Source organism: Sorex araneus, chromosome X (genome assembly GCF_027595985.1).
Source record: "Sorex araneus isolate mSorAra2 chromosome X, mSorAra2.pri, whole genome shotgun sequence".
NCBI classification, from domain to species: domain Eukaryota; kingdom Metazoa; phylum Chordata; class Mammalia; order Eulipotyphla; family Soricidae; genus Sorex; species Sorex araneus.
The window spans coordinates 373,465,848-373,481,455 of record NC_073313.1 but is presented as its reverse complement, the minus strand read 5'-3'; the positions used below and the strand labels follow the sequence as shown (position 1 = coordinate 373,481,455).

At 58.8% G+C, this 15,608-nt stretch overlaps 1 protein-coding gene across 2 annotated transcripts in view; it reads left to right on the top strand.

Annotated features, from left to right (window-relative positions):
• The window catches only part of LRPPRC (leucine rich pentatricopeptide repeat containing), a 50,657-nt gene that overhangs the window by 32,306 nt on the left and 2,743 nt on the right, over window positions 1-15,608 (top strand). For both annotated transcript variants that reach the window (XM_055120666.1, XM_055120667.1), the window contains exons 24-34: window positions 3,811-3,935; window positions 4,462-4,568; window positions 6,748-6,816; window positions 7,082-7,172; window positions 8,142-8,284; window positions 8,503-8,611; window positions 9,930-10,059; window positions 12,387-12,475; window positions 14,239-14,443; window positions 14,994-15,133; window positions 15,226-15,341. In XM_055120666.1, the coding sequence (XP_054976641.1) occupies window positions 3,811-3,935; window positions 4,462-4,568; window positions 6,748-6,816; window positions 7,082-7,172; window positions 8,142-8,284; window positions 8,503-8,611; window positions 9,930-10,059; window positions 12,387-12,475; window positions 14,239-14,443; window positions 14,994-15,133; window positions 15,226-15,341 (1,324 nt within the window). The remainder of the gene's footprint in view (window positions 1-3,810; window positions 3,936-4,461; window positions 4,569-6,747; window positions 6,817-7,081; window positions 7,173-8,141; window positions 8,285-8,502; window positions 8,612-9,929; window positions 10,060-12,386; window positions 12,476-14,238; window positions 14,444-14,993; window positions 15,134-15,225; window positions 15,342-15,608) is intronic.

Genomic DNA, 15,608 nt, shown 5'->3' with positions numbered 1-15,608 from the left:
GGACCCTGTTTCCTCCTTCCCGTTGAGGTTGGCCAGCGCTCACTCGCGCCGTGGTGCCTGCCGGCCCCGTGCATTTATTCAGGCTCGTGTCTCGCCCGCCCAGAACTCTTGCCGTTTAATCTCAGGTTCTTCAGAAGGTCACGGCCGAGCGGAACAGGGTGTTGGGAGCTGCTCGGACCCGGTCGCACAGCGAGACTCGGCGGGCTGCTTTCCGGGCCCTTCCGTCCTTGTGTTGAGATCGGGGCCTCACCGGTGCCAGGGACAGGAGTGGCTCGAGGGCCCCAGGTGGACAGGACAGTGCTAGGACGGTGTCTCGCGTGGTAATGAAGGCGCATTCCTGGCTGCCGCTCTCGGAAGGGTGATTGGTAAATGACAGGCTCCCTGAGCGGGCCACTGCGGCCGGAGCAGGAGGCGCCACCCGCCGCCCGCACGCCCTCCCAAAGTCCTGTTGAGCCTGATCATGTAAATGTGGCATTTTATTCTGAACAAAAGAGCAGGGAAATGAGCTATCTTGTCTAATCACTCAGTTGTTTAACACCGACTTCCAGTTTAGACTCAATTGGCTGGAAAGCACTTGACATGTGAAGTCGGTGCTCTTCCGAACGCATGTTTGAGTAAATTTTAAAGTAAGTGACAGCTAAATTGTACCTAGGGAAATTACAAAGCCTTCAACACAGTTAATTTTTTGGGGAGGATTAGTTGTAATTGCAACACCAGTCTCCTTGAAGATTCCTCATTTATAGATGATGAACAGAAAAAAACATTTAGCTTCTCCAAAAGCTGCTTCTCTAACAGTCGTTTTTGTGAAGTTATCCTTCCTGCGGAATTGCTTTCTCCCCGGGCCAGGCAGCCGCGCGAGCGGAGACTAGTTTGAAGTGTCAGGGCGCCTCCCCCGGGCGGCTGCTGCTCCCCCACCAGGCTCCCCTGGAGCTGCTCCCCGAGAGCCCCTTTTCTGCCCTTTGCAGCCAGCGCCCACTCGGGAAGGGCGGCTCTGGGCTCCGGGAGGCGGGAGGCCTGGGTGTGTCCCCTGCCCGGGCAGCCCTGAAGCCACAAGCAAACCAGAAGTGAGTCGGAAATTCTAGAACAGGTTTCCTAGGAACCAAGTGCCCGTTTGAGTCCGCAAACAGAACCGTTCGGAGCTCAGGACTTGGCTGAGTTATTTCTGTGTTCACGACTCTTAAAGTCACAGAATGTTTTCCTCTGGGTGGAGGGAAAGACCAGCAGTGCCCAGGAGTCAGCGGGCCGGTTCTCTGGCCCAACTCCTGGCACTGACCCCAGGCCTGCAGCGTGCAGTAGCCCCGGCCCTGGTGAACGGACTCTTTCTCTCCTACCCATATAGACTTGATTTGCAGCATTCAGTATTCTTTTGGCTTTTGGGTCACACCCGGCGGTGCTCAGGGGTCCCTCCTGGCCTCTGCACTCGGGAATGACTCCTGGCGGTGCTCAGGGACCATATGGGATCCTGGGAATCAAACTCGGGTCGGCCGCGTGCAAGGCAAATGCCCTACCCGCTGTAGTATCACTCTAGCCCCAGCAGTCAGTATTCTTAACTGTTTACTTTTGGGGCTTGGCTTGGCTTTATTTGTTTATTTTTAGCAACATAACTTCCATTTATAAAAAATAGATACTTTATTGGAAAGCTTTAGTCACTGAAAGGAAAGGCTAATTGCTAGATGCCACCATTGGTTCGGTTTGGTTTTGTTTCTAAGAAATGAAGTGTGTTCTGGGGTTGATTTTTTTTTTTTTTCTTTTTGGGTCACACCCGGCGATGCACAGGGGTTACTCCTGACTCTGCACTCAGGAATTACCCCTGGCGGTGCTCAGGGGACCATATGGGATGCTGGGAATCGAACCCGGGTCGGCCGCATGCAAGGCAAACGCCCTACCCGCTGTGCTATCACTCCAGCCCCGATTTTTTTTTTTTTTTATCATTTTATGAAGTTAGGGGAAGGAACAATAAATTTTTCTTAGGAATGGACTTTTTAGAATTTGTAGCCCATTTTATATAAACTTTGGGGAATCATGCATGTATACTGAAGTAAGCCTGGAGTAATGTTTTGATTCAGACTTAATGTTCCTTCAAGATTCCTTGAAAGGGCTCTTTCGGGCCGGGGGGGCGGGGGGATGGACCAAATCTGCCTGGGCTCAGGGCTGCCTCCTGGTCTGCTCAGGGGTCTCTCTGGCAGGCGTGGGCACAGCAAGTCCCTCCCGCCTACATGTCACTCCGACCTCAGGTTAATGTTCCCTGTATTCGTTCTTTCGTCCTCTTTCCTTCTCTTTGGTTTCTGGGCCACCTCTGGCAGTGCTCGGGGCCAGCGCCCTCCCCACTGTGCTCGCACTGTTCCCTCAGGCTGCCGGCAGCGCCGTCGGTTGGGGTCTCTGAAAGCTCAGAGGGGCCAAGGACCCACCGAGGTCGCAGAAACTGGGAAGTGGGTCCCACGTGGTGGGCGAGGCCCCGGGGCTCCGACCCCTCCTCGTGCCGTGGGGGCTGCTTTCTTCCACACGGACATGGGCGCCACCGGGCCGACAGGCCGCCGAGGCCCGTGCTGGGCCCCTGAGGACGGGGCTGCTGTCCTCGCACCCTGCCTGCCCCACCCTGTGGTGCTGGCCGCTGGGGTGACACATGGAGCGCTGAGAACACGAGCGCTGAGTGTCCCCACCCCGTCCCTCAGGCGTCAGCCCATCAGACCTGGGGGTTGCGCACTTGTGTGGGTGGGGGCAGGGGAGGGGCGGCCGCAGGGAAGGCAGCGCTCTCCCCCCTTCTGTTTCTCCGGCCCCACCTGCCTCCTCTTTGGATTGGAGTCGGTTGAAGAGGGCGCGTCCCTCTCCCCCCGTCCTCGTCCTCACCAGCTCTGCCCGGCGGCTTCTTCGAAGATTTCTAGCTCGTTCTTCTGGCAACTGGAGAGCAATAATATTGGTACTTAGAGTCACCACCAAATATTTATGAACTATTTCCACTTCGCCGTTGCTCCTCAGCCGTGTGTGATCTCTGGAAGCGTGTATTTGGAGACCAGAGGCTATTAGCATGTCTCTTTGATTGACAGGGCAATTACTCATTTATTTATTGATAGTGTTGACCTGATGTGGGGAAGTACAGTTGAGACAGTTCCGTTCCACTTTGGGAATTGATCTGAGGAGCCGCGTGTGGCTCTCGAGCTCCGGCTCTCATTGGGCGACGCGGAGGGCTGACGGCAACGGGGCGGCAGCTCGCACGCTCAGACGCCGTGTCATCCGCGGTCCCCCCGTGGCATTTCTCGCGTGTGACAGTAATCTAGCCTGCGGCATCGCCTTGCCGCTTGAAATTAACCTGTAATTTAGCCTTCACCCGAGCGACAGAACCTCCGCGGCGCAGTGGGGTGTCGCTCGGCTCTGTAAACAGGCCCAGAGGGGCCTCCGGGCGCCCCTCGGCGCAGACGCCGCCTGCCCCTCCCCTGCTCCGTACAGCGTTTGTGGGATGCTCCGGAAGGCGAGGTCAGAGCCCACCGTGTGCCCCGGCACCGCCCCGGCCACTGCCGGCCACCGCCGGCCACTGCCTCCCCGGGCTCCGCCGGGAAGGCTGAAGCTCCCGGGTCTGCGCGCCGGGAGCAGGGGGGCGCGGGCGCCGTCGGCACAGGCCTGCTGTCCCCACGTGTGTCTCGGCCGGGACAGGTGCGCAGCAGCCCTTCCCGCCAGACGCTTCTCGGCCCCGAGCAGTCATGGCGGCGGGCGTCCCGTGGAAGAGCTGGGCACTGTGCTTCGGGGTTCCTGCCCGCGCGGAGCTGAGCTGTGCGGCCCCCGGCTGCCCCTGCCCAGCCCGTCCCTGTTTTCCAGGGAGGACCTGCCGGGCGCCCTCAGCGTCGCCATGGACTGCTACCAGAAGTACAAGACCCTGCCGCGGATGCACGACCTGCTGTGCAGGCTGATCGAGAAGGGCGAGACCGAGCTCATCCACAAAGGTCGGCCACGCTCCGTCCCTCCCCTCGCACCCTGAACTCGCAGGTCCGACTTCAGCCCCACACAGCCCCAGGCACTGATGGGTGTGAGACACAAAAATCAAAGAAGAAACAGTAGCTTGCCTCTCAGTACCACGAGTGTCTCGTGACGTGGGGGCAGGAGAGAGCAGCAGGAAGGCGGCCGCCCTGCACATGGTTGAGCAGGGTGCGGTCCCCAGTACCCGGGGTGCTCCCCGCAGTGCTCGGAGCCCCGCTGAGCTGGGCCTTGGCTCCAGTGCCTCTGCCCGTCACACACCTCGCGCCTGCCCCCACCGTCACTTCACACTCTGGTCTTGGGGCTCTGCCTCCAGGGGCTTTGTCCCTCCCCTCAGCCTCCCTCCTGCGCTGGGGTCAGTGGTACCGTGCAGGGTCACTGTGCCCGGCGAAGGCGTTTCCTGGGCAGGGGGCGGGGTCAGAGGGTGAGTGTCGGCCTGGGGAGAGTTTCCGTGCAGCTGCTTCCCCCTCCGAGACCGTCTCTCCGCCCTTCCAGCCATGGACTTCGTGAGCCAAGAGCAGGGGGAGATGACGATGCTCTACGACCTGTTCTTCGCCTTCCTGGAGACGGGGAACGACAAGGAGGCCAAGAAGATCATTGAGGTGAGGCTCACGCCGCCTGCTGGGGCGGTCGCCCGGGTGCCCCCAGCTTCTCCTCTGATCACACACACTCGGTTCTTGTTAATATTCTTCAGTTCCAGGCGTGGTGGGGGCTGCCTGGCCGGCTCTCTTACCGCGTCTAATCACAGTTCAGAGAACGCAGCCCGGTTGCATATTGAATTTGTTCCCTCACTTTGTTAAATTCCCTGTTACATATCAAAATGATATTTGCATATTAAATCTTGGATTGTGGAACAATTAAATTAAACTGGCATTCTTGGGTGTAAAGTTGCTAATCCTCTTTGCCAGGGAATTCTTTGTTCTTTAAAGCAGTAGAATTTAATTTGCTGCAGCCCATGCTCAGATTTATTTGTAATGCTTGTCTACAAGTTAATCAGTCAAACAAATGCTGTCTGCAACTGTTTGGCATTTAATTTAAATTTTTTTCTTCCTTTGCGATGGTAAGCAGCTTATGGGAAATGGTAGGTGAGAAGCTTGGCCTAGGTGGGATTAGTTTATTTTATCTGGACTTGATTGAAATTTTGCTTAGTGAAATTGGTGAGTGGAAGGGTGACTGCAGAGTCTGTCCACTTGTGGCTGTCGCCACGGGAGCCGCAGCCGTACCCCGGCAGACCAGCCCCTGCTCTGACAAGGCCCTGGGCTAAAAGGTGTATCCCTCGAAAGGGTCACTAGGGCCTGCACCGAGGGGCTCGGGTTCTGCGCCAGGCGCCAGGACTGGCCTCTTGCCGCCCTTTCTGCCCGTGTGTGCGTCCACAGTTGCAAGAATGTCCACAAGTCAGTAGAAGCAGCAGGTCCCATTCACTGGTTCACCTCAGGAACTCCCAGACCTGGCTTTGTGGTGTTGGGGTGGGGCGAAGGCCCAGCCCCACAGGCCACTGCCCTGCTCTCGTGCCTGGCGTGGCCTCAGCTTTGCGATGCCACGAGGGCTGGACCCTGGCCCGGGCCCCCAGAGCTCCAGTTCCACACTCGGGCGGCAGAGGGACGGTAAGGCTGCCCCCACGGCTGCTGCCTCGTGTCCTTCCCGGCCATGGTGTCTCCGTGTCGCTCCTCCCACTCAGTCTCGGCCCCCCGTGCCTGGCTGCGCTGCTGCCCGTCAGATGGAGCGTGGCAGAGCCAGGGGAGATTACAGGCAGGTTCACTGTTTAATGAAGCATTAACCCATTTTTGATGTCAGCGTCCGCGTCCAGATTAGAGTCCTCTCGCGTGTTTTCATTACGTTGCCTGTTTCCACGTTCGGCGGGTGGTGTTCAGGGTTCAGGGAGGTGCCGGGAGATAAAGCAGGAATGGAGACGGCTGGAGCCGAGGATTATGTCTCGGCCCTAGATGCTCTTTTGATGATTGAGATTTCTGTGGGGCGGGAGTTGGGAGTTCTCAGTTTCAGGACGGACGTGGGGCGCCCTGCGGCCGTGGGTTCTGAAAGGGCCCCGTCGGTTCTGTCGGCTGCCGTCCAGCTTGATGTCGGTTCCGTCTTAAACTGCTGTAAAGAGGCGGAGCGTGTGGGGCCCGGGTGGGGGAGTGTGTGTCTCCTGAGCACTGTCAGCTGAGCCTGGCTCATGGCTTCCCACGCCGCAGCCTTGGAGCGACCAGCTCACCGCCTTGGTCTGCTTCTTGGCCACCCTGCGGGCTCAGGGATGGCGTGGGACAGTGTGGTGCTCGGACTGAGTCATCTGCCTTGCACCCTCGCTCCCAGGGCTCACGCCTGGCGGGACTGGGGGACCCCACACGTGCCGTGGTCACACCCAGGTCAGCTGTGCGCTCCACGAGCCCGTTCCCGGACTGTGTCTGACCTCAGAGGGCATTTCCTCGGGGACCGTCTGGGAGCCCCTGGCCTTGCCCGGTTTTTGGTGGCAGCCAGGACTGAAGTGACGCGTGCGTGGCTTCAGGCGCCAAGTAGCGTCTGCCGGAGTCGGGTGCTGTGCAGACCCGTTTCCTTGCTGAAGAAAGTGGTCAGCACTGGTTTACTGTGGCCGTTGATACTGATTCTGCTTCCCGAGTCTGTTGAGGGTGGGTGAGGGCCCCTGTGTGTTGTGATCCGATGTATTTGGGAGTTAATTTCATCCGTCATTTGGGGACTCGCTGTGAACGGCCCCAAGTGTCACTGTGTCGTGCCGTGCTGCGGACACAGCCGGGGGCGAGGGCCTGACCTCCTTTCTCCTCGCAGACTCCGGGCATCCGGGCCCGCCCGATGAGGCTGCAGTGGTTCTGTGACCGATGCATCACAAACAATCAGGTTTGTGGGCGAGCGTGGGGGCGGGGCGGGGCACAGGACTGGGTTGCTGAAGGGGCGCCTCTCTGCACCCAGAGCTGGAAACTCCCCAGGTCCTGTGTGGGGCCTGGGCCAGAGTCGGCCCCGTGACCTGCCCTCTGGTCCAGCAGCACTTACACGTTCTGGCCCATGATGGTCGCGCGCGTGTGTGTGTGTGTGTGTGTGTCTCCCGGTGCAGACGGACCGGCCACCTTGCCCTCTCCACAGCTTGATCTGTCTTGTTTCCAAGGTTGAAACTCTGGAAAAATTAGTGGAGCTGACGCAGAAGCTGTTTGAGTGTGACCGGGACGAGATGTACTTCAACCTGCTGAAGCTGCACAGTGAGTCGGACCGCCCCTCCCCTGGCCTGACGCCTCGGTGTCGCCTGAGAGGGCAGGTGGGGTCGGCACAGTCTGGCAGGGAGCGAGGGCGGGGGGCAGCAGGGGTTGCTGGAGCGCCTGCGAGGGTCCCGCCTCTCTGCTTGCTCGGGGAGCAGGACTGTGGGGGGCGCCTTTCCGCCGCTGCGCCCAGTCGGCTCTCCCCGGGGAAGCGCGGCGAGGGGACCGGCAGCCGGTTGGAGTTGGAGGCGTCGTCATGGGTATGGCTGCTCGCTGGGTGGTGCTCACAGTGGCCCTGTGGCTCCGTCTCTGTCATGGCCGCTGGGAGTGACCAGTTGCTGTGCTTTGCCCTTCCCTGCGTGGCCCCTGGGGGAGTCCCCCCGCGGGGCCCTGTGGGCCAAACTGTTCTGGATGGGAATTCTGCCTCAGGGTGCCGGGGCCGCCCCTCCCGCCTGCCCTGTGGTTGGGGCTCCTGGACCTTGCCCCCACTTCTGTGGCTCCTCCTACTTCCCTTTAGTCCCTGAGGGTCCTGCAGTTCCCCTCCCCCCTGCCCTCCTGCTCTGGCTTGGGCCGTGCTCGGTCCCCTGTCCGCGGCACAGCCGCGAGGGCGATCCCAGGACTCGTGCCCAGCTGCCTCGGCCTCGGCCCCGCCTGACCTGGATCCAGCATCAGCACCTCAGGGCCCCGGGTGGCGTGGGGGCACTGTGTGCCCTGCACTGCCGGGGCGAGAGCAGAGAGAACCGTTGCCTGTTGTGGGCTGGTCCTGGCAGCCGCCGTTTGTCTCTCGGTCTTTGCAAAGAGGCTTTTTGCCGGCAGAGATTTTTCACAGTTGAACGAAGGGGCAGTGTGGCTGTGTGACGGGCGGTGGCGTTGCCGTTCATAACAAAGAGAGCCTAGCCTCTGGGCTGGCGAGCCCCCCGCAGCCGCCGGGCCCGCAAGCTCTGCTGACGAAGCCTTTTCTCCGCCCAACAGAAGTAAATGGTGACTGGCAAAAGGCTGACGCTGTCTGGAACAAGATGCAGGAAGAGAACATCATTCCCCGGGCAAAGACGTTGCGGCTACTGGCTGAAATCCTCAGGAACAGTAACCAGGAGGTCCCGTTCGATGTGCCCGAGGTACCCTACCAGGACGGGCGGGCGGGTTCTGCTTCTTACCGGGGTGCCGCCCCGGGTGCCGGCTGGTTCCGCGGGCCGCAAGGCCCCTTGTGCAGGTGCTGTGGCCAGAGAGTCGGTGCCATTTCCGGCAGCTCTGCCTGGGCAGGGTGGGGTTGTGGGGGCACGACCCTCGAGCTGAGCTCTGCGGCCGGCCTCCCTGACTGAACCCCGTGTTCCAGCTGTGGTACGAGAGCGGGAAGGACGCACCAGCTTCCGTGCCCCCGCCCCCTGCCAGGCCTGGCCCCCAGGACGCGCTGCTGCTGGCCTGCAGACAGAAGAAGAGCCAAGGTCAGTGGGCAGGGGCAGGGGGCATTCGCTCTGGTGTTCGTGGGGGTCAGGTCTGTAGTGGATTGTTGGGACCTGGGGGTCGAGGTTTGTGCCTTCGTGCCTGTCTCTCCTCCTGGGGAGCCTGGGGCCCAGCGAGTTAGTACTTGGGCCAGGGCTGGACTTGGGCCTCTCACCGGCGCCCAGCTCTCACGTATTCCGGTCATTCAGACATGCTCAAGGCAGCCCCCGCCTCAGCCCGCACTTGCTCCCGCTCACTCGCTGGCCTTCCTCCGTCCCCGAGTCTGCCCTGTGGCAGACAGCCGCTGTCAGGGCCCGTGGCCAGTGCTCTGCCACGGAGGCCGAGGGACTCAGGGCTGTCCCTGCCGCAGGCCTTGGGACTGGGGGTGGGAAGCTGTGGCCTCACCTGGCCTCGGCCCCCCAGAGTGCACTCACTCCGCCTCCCGCTGTGTCCGTCACGGTGGGCAGGGCCCATGGGTGGGCTGGACCGACAGGACCAAAGCCGCTCAGCCCGGCCAGTGCCCACAGCTGAGGGATGCGGGGTTGTGCCGGCGGCCACAGGGCAGGGGCCACGGCACACGGCCCCGGGCACGCTGGCCTGCCTCGGGCCGACACCGGTGCTGACCCGTTCCCCTGTCCCCGCATCGTGCCGATGGCTTGGCCTCAGGTGGGGCCCCCGTCCGCCCCGGGCTGCGTGCGCTGAGCACAGGCAGCTCCGCTTCAGGGAAGCGGGTGACTGCAGGCGCGGTTTCCTCTCTCGGCGAACATCTTTTCACTCACTGACAGTTATTGTGAACAAGTGAAATAAAACTGTTAATCAGTCAAACAAATGTTGCTTAGTTTACCTGTTAGGTATCTGTATATTTGAAAATTGTATGTTTTTGTATAAGTCCTGTCGTAGCCAAATAATTTGATCTCCTAATTTTAGAATTATAGGCTATATTCACTTTAATGCTATTGTGTTGAAATGTTAACCATTATAACCACCCACTTATAGATTAAAGATTGCTTTAAAATAAATCTTTGCTCCCTCAATCTAAATTATACCTCTGCTTTAGTTGGACTTTAACATACATTTTGCGGTTTATTTTGAAACTGGCATCGTCTTTTGACAAATAAATTTGGAAGAACTATTCAGCATGTGGGAATTATTTGCTGACTTCAGAAAAGTAACTTGAACAATAAATGCAGCAGGAAGACCTGTGGGGCTTGGGGTCGGGTACTAGCTGGCAGAAGTGTTGCTTTGCCTTCCAGAAGTGGGCCCTGCGGGCGGGGGCTGGCCAGAGGCCGGGCGGGCGTCATCTCCCGTTGTTCCCCGCAGAGGCCTTCAATGTCTTCCTGAAAGCGGAGAAGCAGAACGTCGTACTGAGCAGCGATGCCTACGACCGCCTCCTGAACCTGCTCCTGTCCAGGGACGGCAGCCTGGAGCAGGCCCTGCAGGTGAAGAAGGCGTAAGTGCCCGGCCCTCCCCACTACGCGCCCCCCTCCCCTGCTCCGCGGCCCCAACTGCCCACAGGGAGCATGGCGGCTTGTTCCCGGCCCTTCCTGGCCTGCGTGGGTTCTGGTGTTGTCTTGCTGTTGTCCGTGACGTCCATTTTTTTTTTTTTTTCTTTTTGGGTCACACCTGGAGATGTGCAGGGGTTACTCCTGGCACTGCACTCAGGAATTACTCCTGGCGGTGCTTGAGGGACTACATGGGATTCCGGGGATTGAACCCGGGACGGCCGTGTGCAAGGCAAACACCCTCCTCACTGTGCTGTGGCTCTGGCCCCTGTCTGTATCTCTTTTCAAAGTGACTTTTCTTTGCGTTTTTATCGATGACCGCTTAAGACCCTTTCGTGGTGGACACAGTAGACTCGGACGGTCCAGCCGCCCTGTGGGCCTGTGCCTGCTTGCCTGCGTCTACACTCACCTTTTCTTCCTGCTCCGGGGCTTGAACCGGGTCTATGAAAAACGGGGTCACAGTCCCAGGCTTTGCACGCACGGTGACCAGAGTGGACTGAGTCCAGCAGAGCCCGGACGGGAGGTGCTTCCCCCTGTTCCCTCGGGCGTGTGTGGCCCCGCGGGCCGCTGTCCTGTCTCTGGCCACGGCCGCCTTAGACACTGCCCGTGAGGCGGGCACGGGGCCGAGGCCCTCCCGCCACAGCACCAGAGCCCCATTGGCCCGGTGCCCTCAGTGACCTCTGCTGCCCGAACGCAGGGTCTCGTGGAAGCCAGCGTCTAGTCTGAGGCCCTCGACACGCCCCCGCCTGCTGAGAGTGTCGGCGAGCCCCGCTGCTGACAGCTGAGGCGGGGCGCGGCCGTGGCGTGCGGCTGCCGCTCTGACCCCCGTCTGAGCTGGTGGCGGGCGTCTGTGGTGGGTGGCCTGAGTCCGGTCGCCGGCGGTCGGTGTGCCCTGTCAGCGAGCCCCCGCCAGGCTCTGCTCCCGTCTGTGGTGGGACTTTGTCCCCTAGAGCTTGTCCCGGGCGAAGACTTGCCTGTTGGCACGGGTGGTGCCTTCAGGCGTCACTCCTGTCTCGCCGAGAGTGCCGCCCGCCCCGTGGGAAGTCCAGAAAGTGCACTCTCTGGAATTCCGGGTTGCCTGGCCGGGGCTGCTGGCCCACCCCGGTGACTCGAGTGTTCCCAGGAGGTGCGTTAGCCGTCTCCTTCCCTGCACGAGACGGTGGCGAGAGGAAGGAGGCTCGGGGGTGCTCTCGGGGTCTGCGGGCGCAGCCCCTGGCCGAGGGCTCTCCTGTGCGGGCAGCTGTGGGGGGTACGTCTGAGCCTCAGTCACTGTCCTGGCGCCTCGTGACATCAGTGGAGTCGGACTGGTTCCGAGTGGGCCCGAGAAGGCAGTGGGCGCGTGCAGAGGGGGGAGCAGGGGGCGCTCATGCCTGGGTGCTCCCCTGGGTGTCAGGAGTGGGAAGCGGGCCCAGGGGAGCGTCCAGCCAGAGGAAGGGCAGGAGTGACCGCCCACCAAGGGGCCTCTGGGCCTTGTCTTGGGAAGTTAAGGGAATCGGCCCCACAATGCTCCTGGCGGTGTGTCCCCGTGGGGCAGGGGGCCACTGACCAGGTGGGGCCAGGGCCGCGCCTGCGTTGGCCCTTCTGAGGTTGTGTGGCGGGGAGGCTCCGTCTGGGTGGTCCAGTTGTAAGCAAAGCCTTAATTTTACTCTTGAGTTTTAAAAAGTTAGGGGTTTTGTTTCAGATTTAACACTGGAACAAGATTTTTTATTTTAATATAACAACAGTTTTAGTTTGCCGGTTGGTTCAGCTTTAAAAACCGTATGTATCTAGATGACAGAAATTTGAAAATTAATCAACGAGATGATACGGTGTTAGTTAGTAATATGCTTTAGTTTATATTTAAAATATACAGTGCTGAAAATAAATGTTCATTTCTGTTGCCGAAAGAATAGTTTTACATTTTATAATTATGGTGAGTGTAGGAAAAAGAGGAAAAAGTATCCAGCTTCGGATACAGCAGAACAATGCGGGCACGCGACTACTTCAGTCATCCCGTGTCAGCGTTCAAGAATCTGAACCGATTGTTTAAAAAAATCTGGTACTTTGTTTCTTTTGTTGCTCATTTCCAACTTTGTCATCTGTCAGAATGCAAAAAAAAATTATCCTTCTATAACCATTGACAGGATAACACAAAAGCTGTCTCCAGGTCGATATTTTGCAGCAATATTTTTAACATACGAACAGTAGTTTTTATAATTTCACCTTGGTGCTCAACCGTTCATTATCATATCAGAAGCATGTCAGTAATCCCTTTCTAAATGTCTGCTTCTTTCAGTGCCGAGACCCACATCAAGGGCTTCACACTGAACGAGGCTGCCAACAGCCTCCTCATCATCACGCAAGTTAGGCGGGATTATTTGAAAGGTATGTCACAATGCTTGACCTTTACGTCACATTAATGCCTCTGCAGATTTTTCTTGTAACGCCCTTCGAATACTTGGATAAAGGAGTCCATTTAGCAAATTACCTGCTTATCAAGAGCCTTTTGTGGGAGCTGAGAGACGTAAATTACTGTACATGCATTTATAATACAGCTTGAATATGAATGCACTTGTCACCTGACCACTTAGTCCAGTTTCCATTCCATTTAACACAAGATGGGTTTTCTTAGGATGAATCACAGCTCTTCAGACATGCAAAATTTGTGTTCTAGAACGAGAGAAAGTACAGGCTTTCAAGTGCGTTAAAATTCACAGCACAAGTCATTTTGCTGTGGAAATTAACATACTTTAGAGCATCTGAAACAATTCCCAGCAGTTGTTTCCTGCATATTGTGTTGGTTGTGTGTGAGATAGCAAATGAGTTAAATTGGGTGTTAAATGTGTGGGATTGTGCACCGAATGATTATAATATTGATTTTTAAAACTTAATCTAATACTTTTTTAATAGTTCATAATACCAACAGCAGTAGGCTGCCGTGCTTGTTTGGGTCTAGAGTTTCTACATCAGTATCAGGAGGCCCTGGGCGGGCGCCCCAGGGAGCAGCAGAGGGTGTGCGTGGCCGGTCTGCAAGGCGGCCTCTTGCCGCCCTCCCGGCATGCTGGGGTCTGGGTCCTCTGGATCTCGGGACCCCGGTGGCTCGGGAAGGCTGTGGCCGCCCTCGTTCCAGGGCACCTGCCCTCACGTGCCAGGTGGCCCAGCGGGAGACTAGCCGACGAGTGCTGCCACCGCCACTGGGGCCGGGCCACTCGCTCGAGACCGACCGGCGTGGAAGGTTCCAGGTTCTGGTCCTGCTGCAGAAGTGCCAGTTCGCCCTCCCTGCGCTAGGCCCAAGAGGGTTTAGTCACTCAGCCTGTCTCCTTGCCTGTGGCTGACCAGGGTGATCCCCTGACTCAGCCGGCCATGCCTCCAGAAGCCACACAGAGTTCCTCCCGTGTGAATAGGTCCATTTCCATGACACCACATTCTGGGTGTCGGGGTTCGAAGTAAAAAAATTTTTTTTTTTTTTATAAATTTCAAGGAGTTGGATTTTGACATGAATGCGGGCTCGGTCTGACGTCCGTCCTTCACTGTCAGATGTTGGCGCTCTGGAGGCCTCACGTCTGCTCTTAACTCTGCTCCTCCAGGAGTCGCGGCTCAGAGTGGATATTTTATTTATTTTATATTTTGAGAAATGAGTGTCAGGAAACAACAGCGGCCAGAACTTCCAGCCTGCAAATCATCTGGTGGTTTTGCCATTCTTGGAGGGTAGTAAGTGGGTAGGAAGTCCATAGTTTTAAGTGCTTTTGGTTTGTTTTTGTTTGGGGGCCACACCTGGTGATTCTCAGGGCTTACTCCTGGCTCTGCACTTAGGAACCACTCCTGGCGGGGCTCAGGGTCCCATGTGGGATGCCGGGGATCAAACCCGGGTCAGCCACGTGCAAGGCAAGCACCTTGCCTGCCGTATTATTACACTGGCTCATAAATGCTTCAATTTCAAAAATTCTTTCGTAAATTTCTCTGAACTTGTCAACTTCCTTGAAATCAGTCACTGAACATGACCCCTGAACAGAACCCATTTCTCCCAGCACCACTCACATTTCCTCTGGTCTGAAGGAATTGCACACTCGCAGCTCCGGGGGGCCAGTCGGTCAGACTCGTTCCCGCCAGAGCGTCTGTGACAGGCCCCGGTGCCCGTTTCTGTCCAGAGGCGATGGCGACCCTGAGGACGGCCTTCAGCCTGCAGCAGCTGCCCTCGCGCCTGGCGGTGACACGCCTTATCCAGGCGTGTGCCCTGAAGGGGGACCTCGGGAGCATCCAGGAGATCCAGAAGCTGGTCACGGGGCTGGAGGACTCCATCGGCCTCTCGCACATGGTCTTCATCAATAACGTCGCCCTGGCGCAGATAAAGAAGTGAGTCTCTGCGCGTCTTCGCCTCCTTGCTGCACGCTCTGGACGGGAAGCGCGGTGGGGAGGGAGCGGGGGCTCGGCCCGGCACCTCGCACCCCTGCTGGAGCTCGTGTCTCCCTCTGCGCCGCTGGTGCTGGGAGGAGCAGGGCCAGCTGACCTCTGTGGGCACAGTGGGCCACGGGGGACAGAGCCCCCTCGCCTGGCTGCAGCAGAGGCTCCTCCGAGCACTGCTGGGAGTCAGCCCCGAGCTGCAGGGAAGGACTCAGTAAAGGCACCGGCGTCGGTCTCCCCGTGCGCTGTTTCGGTTGTGGACTGGAAAGGCAAAGCTCTTAGGCTCAAGGGGCTGGAAACGCAGCCTCAGGGTGCCCCGACAGGCCCTGGCCGCGGTGACCTGGGCCCGCGTGCTTCTGCTCCTGTGTCTCCTGCCCTGCCCCCGCTCCCCTTGCACTGCGCTTGGCGGTGGATATTCTCCCTCTCCCACAAGCTCGTCCTCCACGGCTGCCTGTGGGGGTGGCGGAGAGACGCCAGCACTGACACGCCTCCTTCCTTCCAGCAACGACGTGCAGGCCGCTGTGGAGAGCATCGAGACGATGCTGACTTCGGGGGACCCGGCTGTGGAGCCCCAGTTCTTTGGCCTGTCCTACTTGTTCCGGAAATTGATCGAGGAGCGGCTAGAACCAGCCTTGGAGCAGAGTACGTTGTCCTGGGACAGGGAGGCGGGCAGCAGCCGTGCGGTGGACGGTCCGTGCAGTGTCCCGAGAGGAGGCTCTCGCCTGTCCTTCCAGTGAGCGTCATGGCGGAGAGACTGGCCAACCAGTTTGCGGTGTACAAGCCGGTCACCGACCTGTTCCTGCAGCTTGTGGAGTCGGGCAAGGTGGACGAAGCCAGGGCGCTTCTCCAGGTAAGGGCCGGGCCGGGCGTCGCTGTGGCAGCACAGCGGGCAGACCAAAGGAGAAACGCCCCTTTCCAAGCCCAGCTTCTTGGACATTCGGGGCCTCTGGCCAGGCCGAGGCTTTCTGGAGAGCTGGACCCGTTTCCCTCTGCCCGCCCACGCCTGCTGTGTGTGCCCGCATCCCGCTGGGGCCATCCCGCTGGGGCCGTGCCTCCAGTGACGACAGTGGCCGCTTGCTCCGGCTTCAGGAGGGAGGGAGGGAGGAGGAGGGTGTGC